The following is a 23566-nucleotide window of genomic DNA, read 5'->3' on the forward strand; positions in this document are numbered from 1 at the left end:
AAGAAAAATAATATTAGTCCAATATAGATATCTAAAGTAAGAAATTACATTCCTCAGAACATTTCCAATTCTTCAATAACTCAAATTTTTCTTCTAAAAACTAAACTTCATTTATTAGAATCCTAAGAAATGTAAGCTAGCATACCCTTGTGAAACCTGTCGTTCTTCTCATTTTCTCTTTCAGTACACTTATATATTTTTTTACTTGTCTCAGTCATTTGACTGCAGCCATGCTAGAGCATCACCTTTAGCCAAACAAATCGCCCCCAGGACTTATTTTTGTAAGCTTAGTACTTATGCTATCAGTCTGTTTTGTTGAACTGCTAAGTTACAGGGACAAACACAGACACATACATACATATATATATATATATTTGTTTATGTATATATTAATATTATCTGTTTTAAAAAAAACCTTTGATAATGTAAATATGTTAATAGTTACCAGAGGTAGCAAAATTACACTAGAAACCAAGATATCACAGCCGTTTTACAGGTAGAGATACCAAGTTAAAGTGATACATTTATATATATATACGATGGGCTTCTTTCAGTTTCCTCTACCAAATCCACTTACAAGGCCTTGGTCGGCCAGAGGCTATAGTAGGAGTCATTCACCCAAGGTGCCATGCAGTGGGACTGAAACTGGAACCATGTGGTTGGGAAGCAAGCTTCTTACCATATAGCCACTCTATGTATATAATATTTTTTGAAATAATGGTTCTCAAAGTACATCTAACACAGCTAAAGAATAGCATGAAAATATTGAGTCGAAAAACTCAATATTTACATGCTGTTCTTTATAGATGTATTTGATGTGCTTTGAGAACCATTATTCCACAAAAGAACTATACACATTCTCTCAAAAGTTTATAAAGTTCTTATGGTGTCAACAATATATGTCTATGAGTATGTGTGGATATATATATAAATGTGTGTGTGTAGTGTAAGCATGTATATTGTATTATCATCATCATTTTACATCCTCTTTCCAGGACAGATTGTCACCGTCCAAGTTAGTTCTTATTCAAATATACTGTCTCCTCAATGGTTTGGGAGCTGCACCTCACTTCATTCCAAATTTGGCATGGTTTCCATACATAGATGCTCTTCCTGAAACCGACTACTTTACCAAGTATCCTAAGTCCATTTTATTGCAGGGGTAATACTAAAGAAGCTGTCATGTCTTCAATAAAACTAAAATATCCTTTTGATCCTGTAATGTCTCTGTTATTTTGAAGACAGTGTGACCAAGTGGGGTAAATAATAGAGAGATAACAGCAGGACCAAGATGAGTGAGTAGGAGAAGCAAGGGATTGATTATAGCGAGAAAGTAACTAAAGAGTGAGCGTGAAGTGATGGAACAGTTTACAGTCCTGGGTAGAGTAATGGAAGAGAGACAGTAACGGTCCCTACGTGTTAATTGGTATTGGAGAGTGATGGATATCAGTAACAAATGGCCTTGAAAAGAGGGTGTGATAGCTGTCAGTTTAGTGTTACATGGTTGTAAAGATTGTCTGACATCCATTCTTGAGTTATGTGGGTTTTGTAAAAGTGTGCTGAGTTTTGTTGAAACATATATGGCCTTCCACTGTGTACTTCATCTTTCCAGGGCTTAACAACTGCCTCTAGTACCTCAATGTGTCTAGCAACATTAATTCTTTCATGTGGAAAGATATGAGATGAAAAGCTATGACCTTCATCACTTACCACTCCTAAAACCATCACAGTTGCTGGAAGCTTAGTGTGCATTACTCTGGAGATGTCAGAACGATTTGCACATAACTATCAGTTACTCCTGTTAGACTTTCAGTCATGCTCAAAGTTTTTCTCTTCAGAGAAGAACCAAAGTATGCCATGTTTGTGAGGATTTTTAAACTTGTTATACAGACTTGGTATGAATCAAATGGTCTTTCTATATCTTTCCAATAAATCATTCCAACACTTGGAAGTTCATTGATAATGTTTTGAATCCATAGGATGAATTGAGGTGTTCTTATCATGTCCAAATGTTTAGACTATTTTCTTTACTCTGATACGAACATGTTATCTGCCATGGAAGATGTGGAAAAAGTTAAAACCTTTCAATTGGTTTCTAGTATTAACAGTTGCTTGTATGTCATGTAGGCAGGATCTGATCGTGTGCAACTTTTACACATTTTTAGGGCTGCCAGAAAAGATATGATTAGTAAGAGAAGCTAAATACCAGTGTTCCATTCCATAGACTATTTGAAACTTATAGCAAACTAAAGAAAGCAAGCAATTTCAGCTTGGAAGGAATGTGTACAAACGTATAAACAGAAAGAGACAAGTATGAAGGTTACTAAGAGCCCAATGTATGAGTTTATTTGTAGTACTGTACAGTGCCCACCAAATGTCAGTAATTTCTACAGTAATCTTCTCGGGTATTTAATACAATTCATTTACATCTAGCAAAAGGCACACATGCAAACATAAACATGTGTGTGAGTGTGAATAGCTTGAAATTTTTACTGAAATTCTACTGATATTGAAATACATGTGTCCGAGTTGTCATCCATTCAGCAGCCATTGAAACAGTGATCAAAGAGTGCTACACCACATGACCTAAGCTGACTCAGGAACATCATATAATGACAGTCAAGCTTCTTTGAAACTCCTGGATATTTTAGCACTTAGATTGACAGCCATCAGACATGATTTCAGTCTGTGAAGCATTGAATAATGTAGATTTAAGTTAGTAGCTGTTAATACAAATGTTTAATCACTTTGTCATGTGTTGAACATCCTTTACTCTCATCATTTGTACACCAATCTGTAGATATATATGGGTGTTGGGTGTGTGTATGAAAACAAGATTATGTGGCAGTTTTTATAATTCTCATTTAAGTTTCTCAAACTCTCAGATGTGAAATTATATATTACATCACAGAGTGATGTTTCAGAAGGGAATCTGTCTCTGATGTAATGGAGCATTAGTAGCTCAGTTGACCACTAGTACTCCTGTTTATACATTCTAGCTTATGGATGGCTCAGTTTGGCTATTGGTACTTATATGGTAAGACAATACTAAACCTAAAACATTAACAATGCACACAACAAACATCAATAAAACTACACTAGACAATGCTTCACATACACAACTGTGGAACAGAGAGTAAAACCTGAAAGAAAGACTGAGGAAAATTATTAAAACAGCAATACAATCATATTTTAATTGGATATGTCTGTGTGCATATATATAATATATATATATATATATATATATATAAATATATATATGCATGCACACATACATACACACACTCATTCAAATTAAATTTATTGACATTGTATACAACATACATACATTCAGATTTAATTTATTGACATTGTATACAACGTAAAGATTTTTATATAAACATGTGTATGCATGTGTATATAGTTAGAATTTAACAAGTAAAAGTTGTCATGTATATATAAATGATATACAATATTTTTCTCTGAGCTTAGCAAGCTGTCTGAATAGTTATCAACACACCTGTAGAATGTCTAATATAGATAACAAGTAAATTATCTTTCAGAGATCAATCCGATCAGTGTTTATTTCAAGAAATCTATCCCCTTTGTCTTAGCACAAATTCAAAGTGAATGCTGTTATATTGCACAAGGCTTTGATTCAACTTTAATTTTTGACATAAAATCAAACAACAATGGCATAGCAATATATGTGTCTATGTGTTTTATATACATATAATAATAATAATAATAATAATTGTAGATCCAGTGTAATCCAAATAGGGTAATCCAAGAATTAGAGGGTTTAGGTCTCTGTCAACATGGTAAAAGATCCAGTAGAAAGGTCTCCAGAATGAAAAAAAAATCAAAACACTGAAAACTGCAGTACTCAGTGTAAAATACTAGGTTTACACTGTAAGGAAAAACAAGTGTAGTATGTTTTAGACAATTGTCCTTCTTCAAAGAAAAGAAGTGGAAAAAAGAAGAAAAAAAATCCCTGTGACTTTGACAACTGTAACATTGGTGCCACAGAACTTTCCTTTTCTTCTCTGTCTTTTTTCCTTCTTTTAATTCCAAGTAGGACCATTGTCTAAAATAAAGAAAACTTATTTCCTCTTTACAGTGTAAACCTAATATCATATACAGTGTACTTCAATTTTAATGTTTTTCAGGGTTATGATTTGTTTTTCACTTGAGACCTTTCTTACACACACACACACACACACACACACATATGTATAATCTACACAACATATCCAGTTTTGTTTTACTTATGTCTGTAAACCAAGAATTACTTGTGTGTGTGTTTTATCCATTAAGACAAGAAGAGAATGAAGCTGGATGTTTCTCTATGCTGTTGTTAAAAATGCATCGATAATGTTCTTTCTTTAAAGAGACATTAAAAAATTACCATTGCAGCTTAATTATGTCAAAATACAGCCAAGTAACATAGAAATTGATACACAAAAATAAATTGGAAGTATTCATTTAAATGAAACAGATAGAAAAATTTCATTTTGGTGACAACTTTTTATTCCAAACTGAACATCTTTCACCCTCTTCTGAAAGCAATTCTAATCCACATTATAGCCCCTGAGGGTCAGAAACAGTAGCAGTCTAAGCCAATTCTAATTAACATTACAGCCCCAAAGGGACAGAAACAGTAGCAGTCAGCTAAGCTTGTGTAGTATTTTCAGCCAGCAGATGGTGCAGACCTGTTTAGATCTATCCTTGTCCATAACTTCATCACTAAATACAGACCTCAGCTAACCAAGGTGGAAGTTACATTTAATTTCAGTATACACACAACTACTCACAATTAACTAACCCTCATAAAATGTTAACATATCTTCAATGTTTTCTATATCTAAAATGTAGAACCAAAAGGAAACAAAGCTGATAAAATACAATTCTATAAACTGAAGTGAATAGAGAGCAAAACATAACAGTGTTATTACTATAGTTGTTGGTGGGTAGGTTGAAATTGGGAGCAAACTTCAGAGTGTAATGTGGAGGTAGCCCTCACAGAGTAAAGGTTAGCTCTTTTCAAAATTAAACAATTGTACAAGAATGATGGTAGTGGTTTAGGTTGGCATTTGAATGTGGGTTAGATCAGGTTAATAAGTGGGGTAATTCCTAGGAATTAGGAGCCTCATCATAACAGAACAGGTGTAGCAAGATGCAAGGAGGGTATGATGAGGCTTATGAGTTTCTATGTGAATACTTAGCACTATGCATCTAATGCATTGAACATATATTGTGGTGTCCACCATGTAGCAGTGAACATGTAGTTATGTATCCACCAAGTATCAAGTAACTATGAACAACATGTAGTGTGCAGCTACATGTACACTGCTACATGATGGATGGTACAACATGTAATACTGTAGTTACTATGCAACAGTGAATGACAATGTTGCAGTGAACATGCACTACTGTAGTTGTAAGCAACAACTCAGTTGTGTGGTCACTATGTAGCAGTGAGCAACACAGTGGTGCAGCCACCTCGTAGCAATGAGCAACATGCAATATTGTAGCCACTATGCAGCAGTGACTCAGCTACCATGTAGCAGTGAGAAACATGTGATATTTTAGTGAAGACAGCTGTATGACTTATGGTCAAACTGTAACCAATTGTACAGCTGTGGTTAAACTGTATTGAAAGGATGTATTGTAACATACAACACACTAATATAAGGAAGTGTGAAACCTGTGTCACTATACAGTACAATATTGTAGAGAAGTGTGACACATACCACAATACAGTATTGTAGGAAATTGTGACAAGTGTGTCACCATACAACACAGTACTGTAAAGAAATGTGACACTAATGTCACCATATTTCACAATATTATACAGTGGTATTATAAATTTATGTCCCCATACAATACAGTATTGTAGAGAAGTGTGACACCAAACAGTACAATATTGTAGACAAATGTAACGCCTGCGTTACTGTATAGTAAAGGAAAGGGGTGTGTTTTATGGCTTAATCAGAAGAGGAGGGGCAGCACCCATGAACTGTGTAGGGCCTAAAAGACTGGCGGTGGGAATGGTAGAATAAACCACAAAACATTTGGGTTGCTGCAGTGCAAAGTAGCTCATCAGTATGTAGGGGTGTCATCAGATCAAAGACATGGTCTGAATGCTTATAACAGACTGGATTCTGCTAAAGAGTTATATTTCTGCTATTATACAGTACAGTATTTTAGAAATGTGACATCTGTCTCACTTTACAGTACAGTTAGACTGTACTATGTTTAAAATACTGTGTAATATTTTGGCCAAATTTAATTAATATCAGTGTATTGGTCCTACCATCTAGACAACAAGATAGATTCAGTTTACATGGGTTGAGTTAGGGTTCAGTGTGTTGGCTAAATAATGTATATTAGATAAATAACATGTGTTGGTTAAATAATGTGTATACATTAAAATAATGTGTATTTATTAAATAAAGGATATTGCTTAAATATTACAGGATAAAATAGATATATTAGGAATAAACAGAATTTGGGAGAAACAGTGTAAGGCATCATGAAGCTGATATGATTGATGTTATGAAGGTTGTCAACAGATAACTGTCACATGGTGGTGCTCCAGCAGGGGCACAGCTGGAATCATTAAGAGAGGTACAAAGGACATACTACAGATATGTAGAAGACAGTTATATACTTGGCAATTATACAACAGTTGAATTATAGTCATAAACTACAAACATACATCAGTCATACAACAAATACTTCAAATTGCCTTACACCACATCGGTCATACAACCATTATATTACAGTTATGTAATAGACATACCCCAGTCATACAATAGACAATCATCTAGCAGTCATATATTATCATATATATTGGATATAACAGCCAAACACTAGTCATATATCAGTCAGTTATACAACAATGTCTGAATTGTTGGTAAAGTAGAAGAGAAGAGATTTTGGAAGTAACTGTGTGTATGAATGTGAGAGAAGCAGAACAATGATAGAAGACTGATAGATAACAGCTGTGTAGAGATGTATTGAAAGAATTAAAACACTGTCACTATATGATAGAGAGAAATAGAGAGAACTGCTGCAATCTCCCATGGTTTTAGTCAAGCTTTCATTGATAATAATAAACTTTGACCCTTCAAAGTGAAGCTGACTTGCTTGTAGTCTAGCTGAAATATACCACAATGTTGACAGTGTTCAGCAGTTGTCATTGACGACCAGTTTACTGTTGCTTTCCATATTGTCATTAGTCTGGATTAGCTTCTAACAACTGATACAGTCAGATTAGATGGAATATAACAGAAAGCTTTCCAACTTGAGCTTAATTACACAAACAAATGGTAAACTGGTTCATTTTATTGCCTGCTAGAATGCTAATACAAACTGATAGTTAAGCATTAATAAAATAAACATTTCATTAAAAAAAACAGCTTCCTTTGTATGCTGAAAAGAAAATTATTGAGTGTAGTTTGCAAAAGACTTTAACCAAACAGTTTTAAAGAGATCTTTGAAAATAGAAATGAAATAATATTCATTCTGTTCTAAAAGTAACAACTTTCTTGCTTTGGAATGAGAGATATTGAGCTCCAATAAGGAACTATGCCATCTCTTCAAGATCAGATATTTACATAGGAATGGCAAATAGGAAAAAAAAAATAAAGTAAAACAATTGTTCAATAACTAAGAATAAATTAAGTTTTGACAATTTAAAATGGTGATGATAAATAGAACTGAGAAGTTGAGAGTCAAAGTAATAGAAGCACCATTTTATAGAGCAGCTGACTGCCTAGAGATAGTTAAGTTGGGGAGAGGGGAGCAAGAGACTAACAGTTCCAACCACTCATTAGGTAGAAGTGGGAGGTTTGGAGAGAAAGTCTCCCACCAATCTAACTCTATGTTGGATATATCAGGCTTGAGCATTAGAAATGATCAGAGCTAAAGAAATGGTACAAACATAATGGTGTTTCATGTGGCTGTGTCTATGATAGAGAGCAGCAGCACTGGCCATGAAAGTATATAGACAGGATGGTAATTCTGCTAAACCAATCATAATATGAGGCTAGCAACATATGACATGACGTAACCAACTGGAAATGAAAAATAGTAATCCATAAATAAGAACAATAGAGCCAAGTATGTTATTTAACTTCTGACAAGTGAATCCAGTTCATTAATGACAGGCCAGAGAAGAAAATAATGGCCAACAAACAGTTGGAATGTTTTTTATTCTTTAATATCTTTCTTAGCTGTGGCTTCTCGGAATGATGTGATTGTTTTCTGGAACCATGTATTCTTGGAGGCTTGTAATTCAGAGATGGTTGCGTTCAGCTGATGGGTGAGGTCCTGTGTCTTACACTGTGACTCCACCAATGCCAGCTTGGTCTGAGCCAGCTCTAGCTCCAATTCTCGTACTTGACGTTCCAGTTCAACAATGGTTGGATTGATATCTTCAGGATCCATTTTTATGTCGCAAATTTTCAGTTTACCGCAATCATCAAACAAATTACCACAGCTGTCACAGGATTTTACAAGATTCTAGAATTACAGAAATAAGGGAAAAAAATGAAAATTTTAAAACTGAAATAAATGATAAAAGATAATCAGAGGCAAACAAGAATTTTTCAGAACTATAACTGCAACTGTTATAACTACAACATTTGTCATTTGATTTTACAAATGTGATATCAAATAATTCTAAATTGAAAACATTGATAAAATATATTATTTTTTAAATGTATTTACCCATATTAGATCTAGATACTGCATATTTTGAATGTCAAATAATGTTAAGATTGTATCAAAATTATCTAAATAATGTTAATATTGTAATTAAACTTTATCAGATGATGCTAAAATTGTAAATCCATCTAATGCTGCTAATATTATATTTAAAAATACATTCAATGATATTAATATAGAATGTAAAAACCCATCTGATGGTGTTGATATGCATATAAAATTTAGTCAGTGTTTAACACCTAAATACCATAAATGGAGGAATGGTTGGTTACAGTAGTGATGTTGATGTATGAGAGAGCATGCACAGTTATAAGAACAAAGGATGGGTACACCAATGAATTTAATGTGAAGGTTGGAATGCATCAGGAGTTAGTATCAAGCCCACTACAAGTTGTAGTTGTGATGGAGATACTTGCTTTATACTTAAAGGAAGGTTTACCATGGGAGTTGCTGTGTGCAGATGATCTGATGTGATAAGTCAATAGTATGAATGGATTGAAGAAGGTGAATAGATGGAAGGAAGGTATGGAGGCAAACAATATGAAGATGGGTACGAGAAAGATGAAAGTGGTGAAGCATATGGTGAGGCAAGGCAGAAAGAATAGGGGAGTGGTTGTGTGCTATGCACAGGAAAGGTGTTAATATACACTGCATTAAGTGTACAATATGTACTGGGTAGTGTGAGAGTATTAACTTATGTGGCAGCTACATTTAAATGTATGATGTCTATGGGAAGAGTTGCAGACAGGAAGAATGCTGAGCTGAATTTTAGAAGTTGTATGAAGATGGAAGGTATGAAAACATTTTTACAGCTAGAAGGAAAGTGGAACAAAGAAGGTGAGCTGGACTCAGTGATGATAGAATAAGATGTGTGTGAAAGAAGTTCTACAACTGAGTGGTGTTCTGATGAGGAGAAGAGTATTGCTTAAACTGAAAGGAAAGATGTATGCCGCATGTGTGAGAAGTGCTTTGGTTTATAGGAGAGAGATATGAGTAAAGAACACAGAGTAACAGAGAAGGCTGGAAAGAACAAATAAGGAAATGGTTCAATGGATGGATGGAGTATCACTGACAGAGAGGAAATCAATGATTTGCAAGAAATGACATGAATAGTGTCAGATGTTATGAAAATAAATGAGGTGATATGGCTGGGTTACATGCTGATAATGACTGTGCAAGAGGAATGATGGATTGAATATGGGAAGAAGTAGAGGAGACAGAAGACTAAGAAAGAAATGGTTAAAGATGATAGGAGAGGAAGGTAAGAAAGGCAAGGTGGTTGGTGGAGGGGGGTATTGATGAAGAGAAGAGCAAGGGTATTGATGAGGATAGATGTAAAGGGTAGGACAAAACAGAAAAGACCATCATGTGGTTTGCAAAACTAAACCCTCCTTAAGCAAGGAAAATGGCCTTAAATCAATCGTTATAGAATCAAGATCCATAAGCATACCATTTTTAGATCACATAGATTTATGACACACACAGTAACATTCCATTAGGAACATTCCCAATAGTAACATTCCATTTTGGATCCAATACAGATGTGATACATACAACAACATTCCATTTTAAGTTAACTGACTTTGAATTTTTTTCTTTCTGATTTACTTAGATGGTGAAAGTAATTTTCAGTTTTCATAGTATTAAAGATAATCTACAGGATAATTACAGCATTAATTAATCTCTAAGATAGATTAACTTGACCATTTATATTGTAATAATCATTATATTCCCAAGTAAAGAAGACTATATTTATAAATAAAACCAATAGCAATGAAGGAAGTAAATATTTTGAGTAATGATCACCTTTATCCGTTGGACTTCTTCTTTAGATGCAGTCTGCTGTTTCTCTAATCTCTCACTGAGCTGTGAACAAATCTGGAATTGAAATAAATATACAAAAATTAGTAAAAACTTCAGTGTTGTACAAGAGTGTTGTCAATAGAAAAAGTAAAAACACTAACAGACCTGTTTATAGTCATTTATGATGGCACTATTTCGGTTAATCTCAGACTCAGTCCTATCCAGTTCTCGACGACACATTTCTTTCACCTATAACACAATGAAATACCATGAATAACTTAATAAAGTAAAATCTGACAGCAATTGGACATATTACAAGGATAAACACAAACACTAGCTTTAAACTGTCTGAAGTTTAAAAGCCTCCTGAACTTACCTGCTGTGATTCTAACTCAAGTCGACGTTTTTCTTCCTCAAGTTCTGTCAACATCTTCTTTGTCTGGTCGCAGTCTTTCTCCAGTTGGTCACAGCGTATTTCACTCTGATAAAAGTAGAAATTACATTCTAGTATATATCACATACTTTATTGAATCAACTGTAGTAATGTCCACCACAAATCAAGCTAACATTCTATAAGACTGAAGACTACCATTCATCAGGCTAACTAACATTCCATAGAGTTGGAGATAATCTTTCTTTTCTTTCCCAAAGTGCTTATAAAAAGATACAATTAAATCATCACTATCATATCCACCAATAATACCACACACATAAAATAGTAGTAGAGGTGTAAACTCCAGAAACACATGTAGAAGAATAGCAACCATTGTGACTTTGATCAGATATTTTGCTCAACTCTACTGTATCTAGTCCTAGAACCTATAAACTCTCAAGAAAATTGAACAATGATAAAAAATAAATGCCACACAGAAATCATATTGGAGAGAATAGCAGGGTCTTCCATGGGCATATCACATGCAATATCCAGATAGTACCTAAATACTGCAGATATACTTCAATAGGGCCAAACTGAGGCTGAACAACATATTACTTTCTAGAACCTGCTCAAATCCTACTATACTAATAGTAACAATAACAACAACAAGAGTAACAATAAATTAGTAGTAGTAGTAATAAGATTACCAATTCCAGATTATTGCTGAGAGTCAACTTGCTCGTAACCAGTTCATGTGCCAAATCATCATTTTCTTGTTCTAGTCTCAGGTTCTCTTCCTGCAGTCGGTAGTTCTCACGCTGAAAGAGTTTACAGATTTACATACAAACACATACGTGTGTAAGATGGGATGAGAGAAGGATAACTAATGACAAAAATGAAGGTCAGAGGTATATAGTCGATACAGTTAGTGGCAAACAAAGGTCAGAATGGTGGCAATGACAGATATGGGAGGGTGCTCAAGGCAAAGGGACATTCAGTAGAAAATAAAATGGTATGGACTGGTATTGAGAATGCAAGATGGTGACAAAAGAAGTAGTCCCAAGAAAAGGGATAAACATTAGCACAAAAGGGAAATGAAATATGTGCAGTTCTACTCTCACGTGATTATAGCAGCTGAGTAAATAGTGCCATAGTGATGGAGGAATAGGTACTATGAAAATGAGTTGTGGGGAAGGCTTGATAGGGATAGATTGGGTGTTGGGGTGTAGGCATAAATAGTATGCGTTTAGGACCTCATTTTTACTGAGATGAACAGATCTTCTTGAACATGGTAAATTGCCAATCATATTGATCTTTGTCATCTTCATGAGGCTCAACATCTTGAAGTTGGTCTTCACTACTTCATCCAATGTTTTCCTGGGTCTCTGTCTTCCAGAGATTACATCCACATTTAAGTAATCAGTACCCATATATCGCATGGCCATATATCGCATGGCCATATATCGCATGGCCATGCCAGCACAGTCTTTTATACATTACATCTAATGTCTCTTATGCTCAATTCTTCTTCTAACACATCATTTGCACACTGTTGTACATGAACACTGATGTGTGTGTGTGTGTGCGCGTGCGTGCGTACGCATGCATCCATGAATATATAAGAATGAACTGATTTTTTTCTAGTCTCTTACACCTGTAAAATTATTGCTATGTGTTAATATTAGTAACACCAACAAATGCTTCGGTCGGTCGGATGGATGGATGGATGGATGGATGGATGGATGGATGGATGGATGGATGGATGGATGGATGGATTATACATATATAAATATGAGCAGTAAAAATTTATAGATATTATCTGTATGTTTTATATTTATTCAAAGCTGTATCTGGGCGACCAAGTTAGTTGTGGGGGTGGGTGCGCTGAAAGTGTAGCTGCTAGAATAAGAATAGCCTGGGCAAAGTTTAGAGAGCTCTTACCCCTGCTGGCGACAAAGGGACTCTCACTCAGAGTAAAAGGCAGACTGTATGACACATGCATACGAACAGCCATGCTACATGGCAGTGAAACATGGGCTGTAACTGCTGAGGACATACGTAAGCTCGCAAGGAATGAAGCCAGTATGCTCCGTTGGATGTGTAATGTCAATATGAATACCCGTCAGAGTGTAAGTATCTTGAGAGAAAAGCTGAACATTAGAAGCATCAGTTGTGGTGTGCAAGAGAGACGATTGCGCTGGTATGGACATGTGGTGAGAATGGATGAGGATAGCTGCGTGAAAAAGTGCCACACCCTAACAGTTGAGGGAACCCGTGGAAGAGGTAGGCCCAGGAAGACCTGGGCTGAGGTGGTGAGGCAAGACCTTCGTACATTGGGCCTCACCGAGGCGATGACTACTGACCGAGACCTTTGGAAATGTGCTGTGCGTGAGAAGACCCGGCAAGCCAAGTAAGATCGTTGCCAGTGCCCCTGGACTGGTTCTTGTGCGGGTGGCACATGAGATGCACCATTTTGAGCGTGGCCGTTGCCAGTACCGCCTGACTGGCTCCCGTAGGATTTTCGAGCGAGATCGTTGCCAGTACCGCCTGACTGGCTCCCGTAGGATTTTCGAGCGAGATCGTTGCCAGTGCCCCTGGACTGGCTTGTGCGGGTGGCACATAAAAGACACCATTTCGAGCATGGCCGTTTTCGTGCGGGTGACACGTAAAAGCACCCACTACACTCTCTGAGTGGTTGGCGTTAGGAAGGGCATCCAGCTGTAGAAACTCTGCCAAATTAGATTGGAGCCTGGTGTTGCCATCCGGTTTCACCAGTCCTCAGTCAAATCGTCCAAACCATGCTAGCATGGAAAGCGGACGTTAAACGATGATGATGATGATGATGATGATGTATCTGTGTGAGGCACTAATCAAGCAACTAATTTAAGATATTTGAAGCTTGTTATGTACATTATTTGGGTCATTGGTGAAAACAGGAAATTGTAGATCCTACAAATGGCCATATATCAATATGTAAAAAGTAACAACATGTAAATTCTGCATATACTTTTCACATTGTTACAAATTCTCCTCACCAGTAAATAAAACTAAAGCCATGTATTTCTGTAAGTTCATGACACAAGGATTTCATAATGAATTTTTATAAAAATGATTTATTTTCTATAGAAATATTTCTATTTGTTTTACACGTTGATACATGTCCATTTGTGAAACATATAATTTGTTTATAATTTGCACTATCAATCCATTTTCATCAATACAGATATATAAACTGCATAAGCACAGAAACAACTGAAGTCATCAGTTCTAATACCAACTGTGTATTATCTTCATCTTATTGTCCCATCATCATTAAACTACCCTCATCACCAGCACCACAACCACTACTATACTCAATTTTACCACCATTACTATCATCTCTATCACTAGCATCAGTGCCACTATCAGACCTAAGCAAGACATTTTCACCCCACTACCACCACCAGCCACATCACCATCATTACTACAACAACGTTGTTATCTACCTCCATGCAAGCATGGATTAATAAAAGCTTCAATTAAACATATTGCCACTCATTTTAGACATGTGAAATCCAACATTCAGAGGGATCTGACCTCACCTCTTCTTCCTCTGTCTTTCTTGGTCTTCATCTGCCAAAGATATCTACAGTCTGTTCAGCAAACTTTTCCTTCCTTCATCAATCTATACAACCGTAACTAGTTCTAGTTCATATTTCATGAGTTGATGCTATCTTTATCAACCAGTAACTTTCTCAGTTCATTTGTGATCCACTTTACAAGTTGACAAGATGCACCAAGACAACCATATTCTGTTTCCTCTAAAGTGACAAGAACCATCAATCCAGTGATTCAGTTATGAGACTGACCCAAAGGTTAACTGTTCAAATCTCATATCTTACTTGCATCAATGAACTTTTATGAAGAACAACCACCACCTCTGAATAATAGTTAAGTATTAGACATAGGTGTAAAAACAGCTATTCTAACAATTCATATCTAGCATATCTAACAATTCATAGTTGCAGATCTATCAAACCAAAAACATTGAAAAACCAGAAATAAAAAAAAAATGAACTTTCAAGAATGTTGACTTAGAATGACTTACCTGAATTCTTTCACTTGGATCCTCTTGTTGTAATTCTTGTTCTTTTTGAGCTAAATATTCTTTCTCATATTTCTTCAATCGTTTAACAGTTACCTGCAGAAGAGAAGATCTCAGTTCATTGTCTAACCTGTTAAATGTTTAATTAGATCTACACTTTGATGTGCTCATGGAATCAGAAGACACAGATTAAACATATTTATTGAAAAAGGAGATACTATATCAATAATACAGTCTTTTTCTTTCTTTCTTTCTTTCTTTCTTTCTTTCTTAGATAGATAGATGGATGGATGGATGGATGGTGTTAATTACAGCAGCTGTTCTCTGCCACATGTTAATATAGAGAGAAATACTATCAGTTTATCAGCAATTCTTTATTACATGTAGAAAGACTTATACCAGCTGTTCTTTGCATGTCAAGATAGAGAGAGGTGTTCTGTTGTTTACCTCCAATGATTTCAGCTACATACTAAAGTGTTAAAATATACAGAGAGACACCATGTTAATGGCACTACGTATGTCACATCCCACTCCAAGCCAACACTTTAAGCAATCTTTCCTTAATTATTCATTTGAATCACCGTAAGTTAAACATTAACCACACCAAACAAAATTAGCTGTGTCCCAGTTTACTCTCCTTTCTCTTCAGATTAAGCAACAAAAAGAAAAAGAAGTGTAGTAAGACATGATAAGTTTATTTTTTTTACTGTAGCATGAGTTAGTTGTTTGAGGCAGATGCTCACCAGTTGAGGTTAGCATTGCGAAAATTCAAACATCAACTTCTGCCCAAGTCTGAGGCACATCTAAAAACTAAAAGTTCAGTCATTTGGTGTGAAAATGTTGAACCATTAACAATGTACTTCCAAGCATCTCATTCTGTCAGCTTTATCTAGAGCCTGGAAGGTTACCTTTGTACTATTTTAGTCATTATGATTACTGAGCTAAGGCAGTATGCCACTTCTTCACTTGGCATTCATCTTTGTTTTTTTTTAAGCTGTTATGAAGCTTATATCATTTCTATCCAGTTTGCTGAAATTGACATCTACAGTAAGATTTATATCTACATTACGACATTTGTTTTACTTTGTATTGTATCGTGGAATTGATATCAGCTCCAATCTGAAAAAAACCTGTAAATTGTAGTAAGTTCAACTGAAATTATTCATGTCTTACAAATGTTATTCCTACCAGACTGTACATCTGCATCCTGATTTCTCCTGTAATTCATGTTTGTTCAGCGTTGTTTGGAAACTAGTAAAAATTATATTTCATTTGAACACAGACCCAACTCATTTGCCTTCTGATATTTATCATTGCCTTTATGTAAAATTGCCATCTACATTATCTATATACACTTGCTAAAGAAGAATAGGGCAACAAAGAGTAATCAGTTCCTAGGATAACAATGGGTAACTACTACATGTAGTAACAAGTTATTAATATATGTGACTGAATACCAAGGAGTAACTTGTACAACATAAAAATAAAACAGCAATCAGTACAACATAAAGATAACAAGATAACCAACTTACTTTCATTCCAATTGCTGTAAGGAGAAGCTCTTTGGCAGTATCTTCAGAACGATACCTCTTGGGTAAGTGAACCCGAAAATATTTCAAGACACCTTCAAAATCAAGGGCTAATAAGTCCTTCCTGGACATCTGAAATATCAGAGAATAGGGAATGTGTTAGCAAGTAAGGGAAATGAATATTTGTGAAAAGACAACAGCTGGAGATTCTCTTCCTAGTTTCAATTCTAGAAATATGACCATGATTGGGCACCATCTTCAAGAGTTTTAGTTGATTGCATCAAAGTCATCATCATCATCATCATCATCGTCGTTTAACGTCCGCCTTCCATGCTAGCATGGGTTGGACGATTTGACTGAGGACTGGTGAAACCGGATGGCAACACCAGGCTCCAATCTAATTTGGCATAGTTTAGTACTTTGGAAATTATTTCATCAGCCTGATAAGGTAGAACAGCAATGCTGACCTGGACATAAACAGACATAACTAAAATGTTTACAAATACCACAAAGTATTTTTATTCTGTGCAACAATTCTGTTATCCCCACCAAAATACACACACTCACATGCACAGTTCATTGAATCTGAACTTTTATCATGCAACTCAAGTTTCACAACATTTCAATCTTCAGGTAAGAACAGGTAAGAACATTCAGCTTCAATAAACTGTATCCTCTACAGCGTGTGCGTGCGTGCGTGTGTGTGTGTGTGTGTGTGTGTGTGTGTGTGTGTGTGTGCATCGACCACACTTGGATGGTGCTTTTTACATGCAACCAGCATGGCATCGGCCACGACAGTGACTTCACTTGACTCAACAGGTCTTCGCAAGTGCAGTTTATTGCCCAATGATTGGAGGGAATTATCTAGAATCTCAAGTATCATCATTATCATTTAACATCCATTTTCTAACAAGGGCTGGATGGTTTGCCTGGAACTAGTAAGATCAGAGGCCACACCAGATTCCATTATCTGCTCTGGCATGGTTTCTATGGCTGGATGCCCTTTCTAACGCCAACCACTCTATAGAGTGTACTGGGTGCTTTTAACATGGCACAGAAATAATTATATAAAATAATTAATCAACAGCACAGTTTCTATCTCTGACTTTCAGTGCCAATTTACAATGAAGAATGTGCCTTTGACATTTGCTATTACAGAGATTTTTGTTAAACCTGTCACTTTTTGGAATGCATGGCAAAAATTTTGGCTTTTTCCAAGTTTGACAATTTAATTTCTGATGAGGAAGAGGATTTAAATGGTTTTAATGACAGATTAAAAATCCAAAAGAAATAATGTAGACAGTGTAAACAAAATCTACAGAAAATTCAAGGATAAAGGTGATTGGATTGTAATTTACTATGATAAGGAATTAACCGAAACTATTTTGAATTAGGAGATTATTACTAGCTTGATTAATCCTGTTAACAAAGATGCAGCAATTTGTTCTGCTGAAGATGTTGATGGAATTGAAACAGTGTTCAAAATACTACAGAATCATATCCGTTCATGGTTGTGATGCAAGCTTTTAAAATACAATGATTACAACAAAATAGAATTCTGTACGAAAAACCCACATAAGGAAGTTATTGAAGAGAGTACGTCTATAGAGCAAATACTCATGAGAGAATTTAGCTCAGGAAAGATAAAGAAAACACTATTGATCTATTTTGGCAGGGGTCTGCATTGGTTATATCAACTTAGTATAAATCTGCATGTGAGTGTGAGTGTGTGTGTGTGTGTGTGTGTGTGTGTGTGTGTGTGTGTGTGCACATGTGTGTGTGTGCACATGTGTGTGTGTGTGTGCACATGTGTGTGTGTGTGTATGCCTGTTTAATATGATAATAAATCTATAAATGTACAATTGGTTACTCAATATTTAAATTAGTAAAAGAAAGTGATTTACCTTAAGTAATGCCAATGCAATGTTGAAAATAACATCTTTGCCCTGAAGAGAGAAAAAAAAACAAACAATATATTAAAGAAATAATATTAAAGTATGATATAACTGATATAATGACAAATTAAAACTGTTAGTATTGACTTCACATTGAATGGAAGAGCCTTTATGCAATTGCTTGTCTAGTTAAAAATATCAGTCGATGAAGAAGTTTTTATGTGGTTGTTTCAATGTTAGAAATAGCCCATTTTATGCTTGTCTTCAATTAAGATAACATGACAGCTTTTCTGTGGAATTGGTGCAGCCAAACTGAATAGACTGCTGCATGTATCTGCTTGCCCATTTTACCTTTCATTTACTTGGGATTTATTTAGGTTTCAATGGAGAAATAAGGAAATCTTATTACTTTTTCATATTTACCTATGTGAACAACAAGTTAACATGAAGGATCCTCTCCAGTTACTCAGTTCACTAGAAGTAGCACCCAAATATCAATCAGATCAAACTCCTTAAAAAAAGTTGTATAATTGTCCTAAACAATGTCTGAACAAAAGTTGGGATGGTTATGATTGGAACACTTCTGATCATAGGTCTGCTCAATTGATAGCTAATCTGAAGGCCAGACAATAGCAATAAGCTAAACTAGTTTCAATCTTAGAGAACAGTACAACACAATATGAGTTTTCACCCTATGTACAAGAAAACTTTATGATAGTGCTAGAAATAGATTTTTACACATCATTCTTTTTTTTAATGTTGGGTGGTACTGCAAGAAGGTAGTACAGTAGTAGATTTTTGAAGAAAAAATTTCTTATTCAGAACTTCAGACTACTACCATTTCTCTCAATTGGTATCTCTTATGTTTCCTATATGCCAGGAGAGCAGAATAAGCAGAGATGTGTCAGTTAGCAAACCAAATATTGGGTTGGCAACTAAGTTCCTGCCAGTTTTTTAAATTTTGGAATCTATTTTTTTGAAAATTCTATTTTTGAATCATTTTGGAATCCCTTTTGTTTTTTTCTAGTTAATTTTAGTTAATTTTTGTTTATTTTCAGATCATTAAAATGGAATGTCAAGTTAAGAAAAACGACCATTTTTGACAACTTCTTTTTGCTTTTAATCAAGGTACTAAGGCCGCAAAAGCTGCTCACGACATTTGTGCTGTGTATGGAGAGGGTACCGTAGCTGAAAGAACCGCTCGCGATTGGTATGCCAAGTTTAAAAATGGAAATTTTGACCTCAAAGAAGCACCTCGTTCTGGCCGTCCAGTTGAGTTTGATGAAAAGCGATTAAACCAACTTTTGCACGAAAATTCTCGTCAAATGACAAGGGAACTTGCAGAGAAAATGGAATGCTTCTACACAGCTATAGAGAAACATCTTCATTCTATGGGAAAGGTTCAGAAGTATGGAGCATGGGTTCTGCATGCTTTAAGTGACAACAACAAAAATCAACGAGCCACAATCTCCGCTGGTTTGCTTGCTGATCACCGCTCAATCCATGGAGACAAGCAACGATTTCTTTACCGAATCGTTACTAGCGACAAAAAATGGTGCCTGTACATCAATATGAAGCAGCGTTAAGACTGGCTTAGCCCTGGTAAACATGCATTACCATGCATGAAACAAGATCTTCATCCGCGTAAAATGATGTTGTGCGTATGGTGGGACTGGGAAGGGATTATCCATTATAAATTGCTTGAACGGAACCAAACAGTCAACGCGGAACTCTATGTTCAACAGATGGAACGACTCATCACTGCTATTCAAGAGAAAAGACCTAATCATCAGCATGGAGTTCTGCTGCTACATGACAACATCCGCCCTCATATCACCAATATGACCAAGGAAGCCATTCAAATGCATGGCTGGGAAGTGCTGCCACACCCACCATACTCTCCTGATTTGGCACCAATGGATTTCCACCTCTTTCAAATGCTATGCACGGAGTTTTGTTCAATACTGATGCAGAATTGAGAGCTTGGTTGGATCGATTTTTCGAGTCAAAATCGGGTGATTTCTACCAACGAGGTATTGAAAATCTTGTTGAACGTTGGGAAGAAGTTGTAAACAGCAAGGGTGAATAAATTATTGGTTAATTAGTTGTTATTTTTTATTAAACCTTTTAAGAAATTTAAATTTTTAAAAACGGCGGGAACTTAGCTGCCGACTTAATAGAAACATACAGGAAGGCGGTGAGCTGGCAGAAACGTTAGCACGCCGGGCGAAATGCTTAGCGGTATTACGTCTGCCGTTACGTTCTGAGTTCAAATTCCGCCGAGGTCGACTTTGCCTTTCATCCTTTCGGTGTCAATAAATTAAGTACCAGTTACGCACTGGGGTCTATGTAATCAACTTAATCCGTTTGTCTGTCCTTGTTTGTCCCCTCTGTGTTTAGCCCCTTGTGGGCAATAAAGAAACAAGAAACATACAGGAAGGACAGATAGGCAATTGTTAAGTTATCTTCTACTTAGGTCTAATATTACTGCTGTTGATGATGACTATAAGGATGATGTTAACAATGATAAATGAAGATTATAATGAACTCACCTCACTAAGATAAAGGTCTAGCACATGGAACACCATGTGAAGGGGGAATTTAGCAGTAAAAAGAGTTAGGAACCACTGAGAGGCAAACATATGAGCTTCTAGACCCATATCCATAAAGTGATTATACAAGTCAGGCAGCAAGTCCTGTTAAAAAATGAAAAAGATATATAAACAGAAACACACATCTAGAAATAATCTTATAGACTACATGTATACTCACCGAGTTACTTGTCTATAGATAAAATATATTTATATAGTTTTAAAAATATATAAAAAATTGAGATAAATTTTTCTATATTAACAGAATTATATATTTGAAAATAGTCATTAGGAGATATATATATTAAGAGACTTTCACACTTGGTAATGATCTTTAAATAATATTCATACTTATGGTAATTGTATCAATAGAGCCACATATCTAGAGATAATCTTTAAAAATTACTTATATTAACTGAATCACATATATAATCTTTAAAAGCTATTCATATTAACAGAACCTCTTTTGAAGATAATCTTTAAAACCGAACAAAGAATTTCTCCTAAAATAGTTATCAAGTAATTCATTGTACTTACATGCATGAACCGTTGGATTTGGTAAAATTTGAGATGTAATTCCTCAAAACCTTGTTTAAACAGATCTCGAAGACCATAATCAAACATAATTTTCACTAATACACAAAATGCCTGTTCTTCTGGCATCTGGAATAAAATCGATCAACAATTGATGATCTATAAAACTGGTGTAAAAAAACAGATTTAATAGAGAGTTGAGACATGGATAAATGTGACAAAGATTGGAGAAGTATATACTACTGAGGTAATATATGTTGCTGTAAGTAACATAAATATATCATCATCATCGTTTAACGTCCGCTTTCCATGCTAGCATGGGTTGGACGATTTGACTGAGGACTGGTGCAACCGGATGGCTACACCAGGCTCCAATCTAATTTGGCAGAGTTTCTACAGCTGGATGCCCTTCCTAACGCCAACCACTCAGAGAGTGTAGTGGGTGCTTTTACGTGTCAATAGGGACATGTATACCAGAAGTTATGAATGGTGAAACAAAAATAGATTTAGCAAAATCAGAATGTTTTGGACTTATCAGGTCATCCCATAAGTTCTGTCTGAATTTTGAATAAAGAAAACAAGTGATCAAATATCATATTTAATTGAAATTTAATCATCAATGTACTTTCCTTGATTATCTATGACTTCCTTCCATCTATTTACAAGCTTTTTAATCCCATCAATGTAAAACTCTTTTGGTTTCAAAGACATTTCGATATGTTGGACATTAGGGTGTAAAATATCTACATTTGATTCCCAACTGAATATTATATTCATATTAAGTTGCCATATACTAATCTCCCTCCTCACTCTCTTTCATTCTCCTCATCTGTCTCTAACCCCCTACTCTATTAATAGTATTAGGTAAAAAAAAAAAAAAACAGTAAACTCACATGTAATAATAACGCAGCAGCAAGAAAAGATAAACCTTGGCAGTATCCAACTTCTTCATCATAAACAGAGTAAGCCTACAACAGAAATCACAAAAATCACTTAGTGAACAATCAAATAAGAAGTATATTTAGAAATGTAAAACTTGTGTATATTCTGATAGACATATATGCATGATGTGTCTGTGTCTGTGTGTAAATAGTAATCCTTTACTTGAAACAAAAGGAAACAGGTAAGGATCGGTGACAGGAAAAGCATCTGGTCATAAAATCTTGCCTCAGATACCAATCCTGTTTAAGCCATGCTAGCATGCGAAAACAAATGCTAAATGAATAAGGGATCATTAAAAAATGGAAATGTGGAGAGTTTAGTTTATATTATCTCCTTGAAAAGAGAAAAATCAATCCTATGCATTTCTTTCTCAACCATTTTCCTTCTATTCTGCCATGAGTGGGATAATTTTACAAATTCAAAGAAGAACAATCAGAGCAGATACCTTATAATTTAATGAAGGTTACAAATTTGATGCGGTAGTTATATATAACTAACAGACAGTCAATTGTGTATTCACATCTCACTAAACATTAAATCTTACATGAAACATTCAACCTACCCTTTCTCTCATAAAAGTTCTGCTATTAAGATATTCAAATAGGATGCTTCTCTCCCAATCTTCATCAAAAGAAAACAAAAACTCAGTTGATAATTTGAGAATGAAATCTTACCTTGCTGATTTTATATAAAGAATCTTGACCAACTCCTCCAGATTCTTTGAAAAAGTCATGAGCAGGAAATGTTCTGTTGATATCTCTTAAAATAACTTGCTCATTTGGGGATTCCTGGAAAATAATTATTCAAATAAGTTTATATAATTCACTGAAGAGGTCTTATAAGATGGAAACATATCTGAAGTTGTTTTTCATACTTAAATTAATATTAGACATTAACAGCTAATATTGTCTATTATTCACCAAATTATTATTTATAATTATATTCTTTTATGTTTGCTACATTAAATATGTTGACACAAATTTAACAAATATTTTTATGCAGGTAGCATTTTTGAGTAATTAACCATAGTGGTTTATCTATTTTTTATACAATCAGTTATTATTACTGTTGCGGGAATTATCTGACATGAAATGTTCACT

The 23566-nt window shown here is 35.2% G+C and overlaps 1 protein-coding gene across 18 annotated transcripts in view; it reads right to left on the reverse strand.

Moving 5' to 3' along the window:
* Positions 1-4491: 4491 nt before the first annotated feature.
* LOC106875263 (rab GTPase-activating protein 1) overlaps positions 4492-23566 on the reverse strand; it is a 118988-nt gene continuing 99913 nt past the window's right edge. For all 18 annotated transcript variants that reach the window (XM_089348020.1, XM_014923344.3, XM_089348016.1 and 15 more), the window contains 12 exons: positions 23141-23254; positions 22418-22492; positions 21528-21653; positions 20952-21095; positions 18409-18450; positions 16508-16636; positions 14979-15071; positions 11599-11709; positions 10892-10996; positions 10681-10764; positions 10519-10590; positions 4492-8508 (listed from right to left, as the gene is read on the reverse strand). In XM_089348020.1, coding sequence (XP_089204146.1) covers positions 8197-8508; positions 10519-10590; positions 10681-10764; positions 10892-10996; positions 11599-11709; positions 14979-15071; positions 16508-16636; positions 18409-18450; positions 20952-21095; positions 21528-21653; positions 22418-22492; positions 23141-23254 — 1407 coding nt within the window. In that variant the 3' untranslated portion in view covers positions 4492-8196. The remainder of the gene's footprint in view (positions 8509-10518; positions 10591-10680; positions 10765-10891; positions 10997-11598; positions 11710-14978; positions 15072-16507; positions 16637-18408; positions 18451-20951; positions 21096-21527; positions 21654-22417; positions 22493-23140; positions 23255-23566) is intronic.

Source organism: Octopus bimaculoides, chromosome 2 (genome assembly GCF_046866305.1).
Source record: "Octopus bimaculoides isolate indiv1 chromosome 2, ASM4686630v1, whole genome shotgun sequence".
NCBI lineage: Eukaryota > Metazoa > Mollusca > Cephalopoda > Octopoda > Octopodidae > Octopus > Octopus bimaculoides.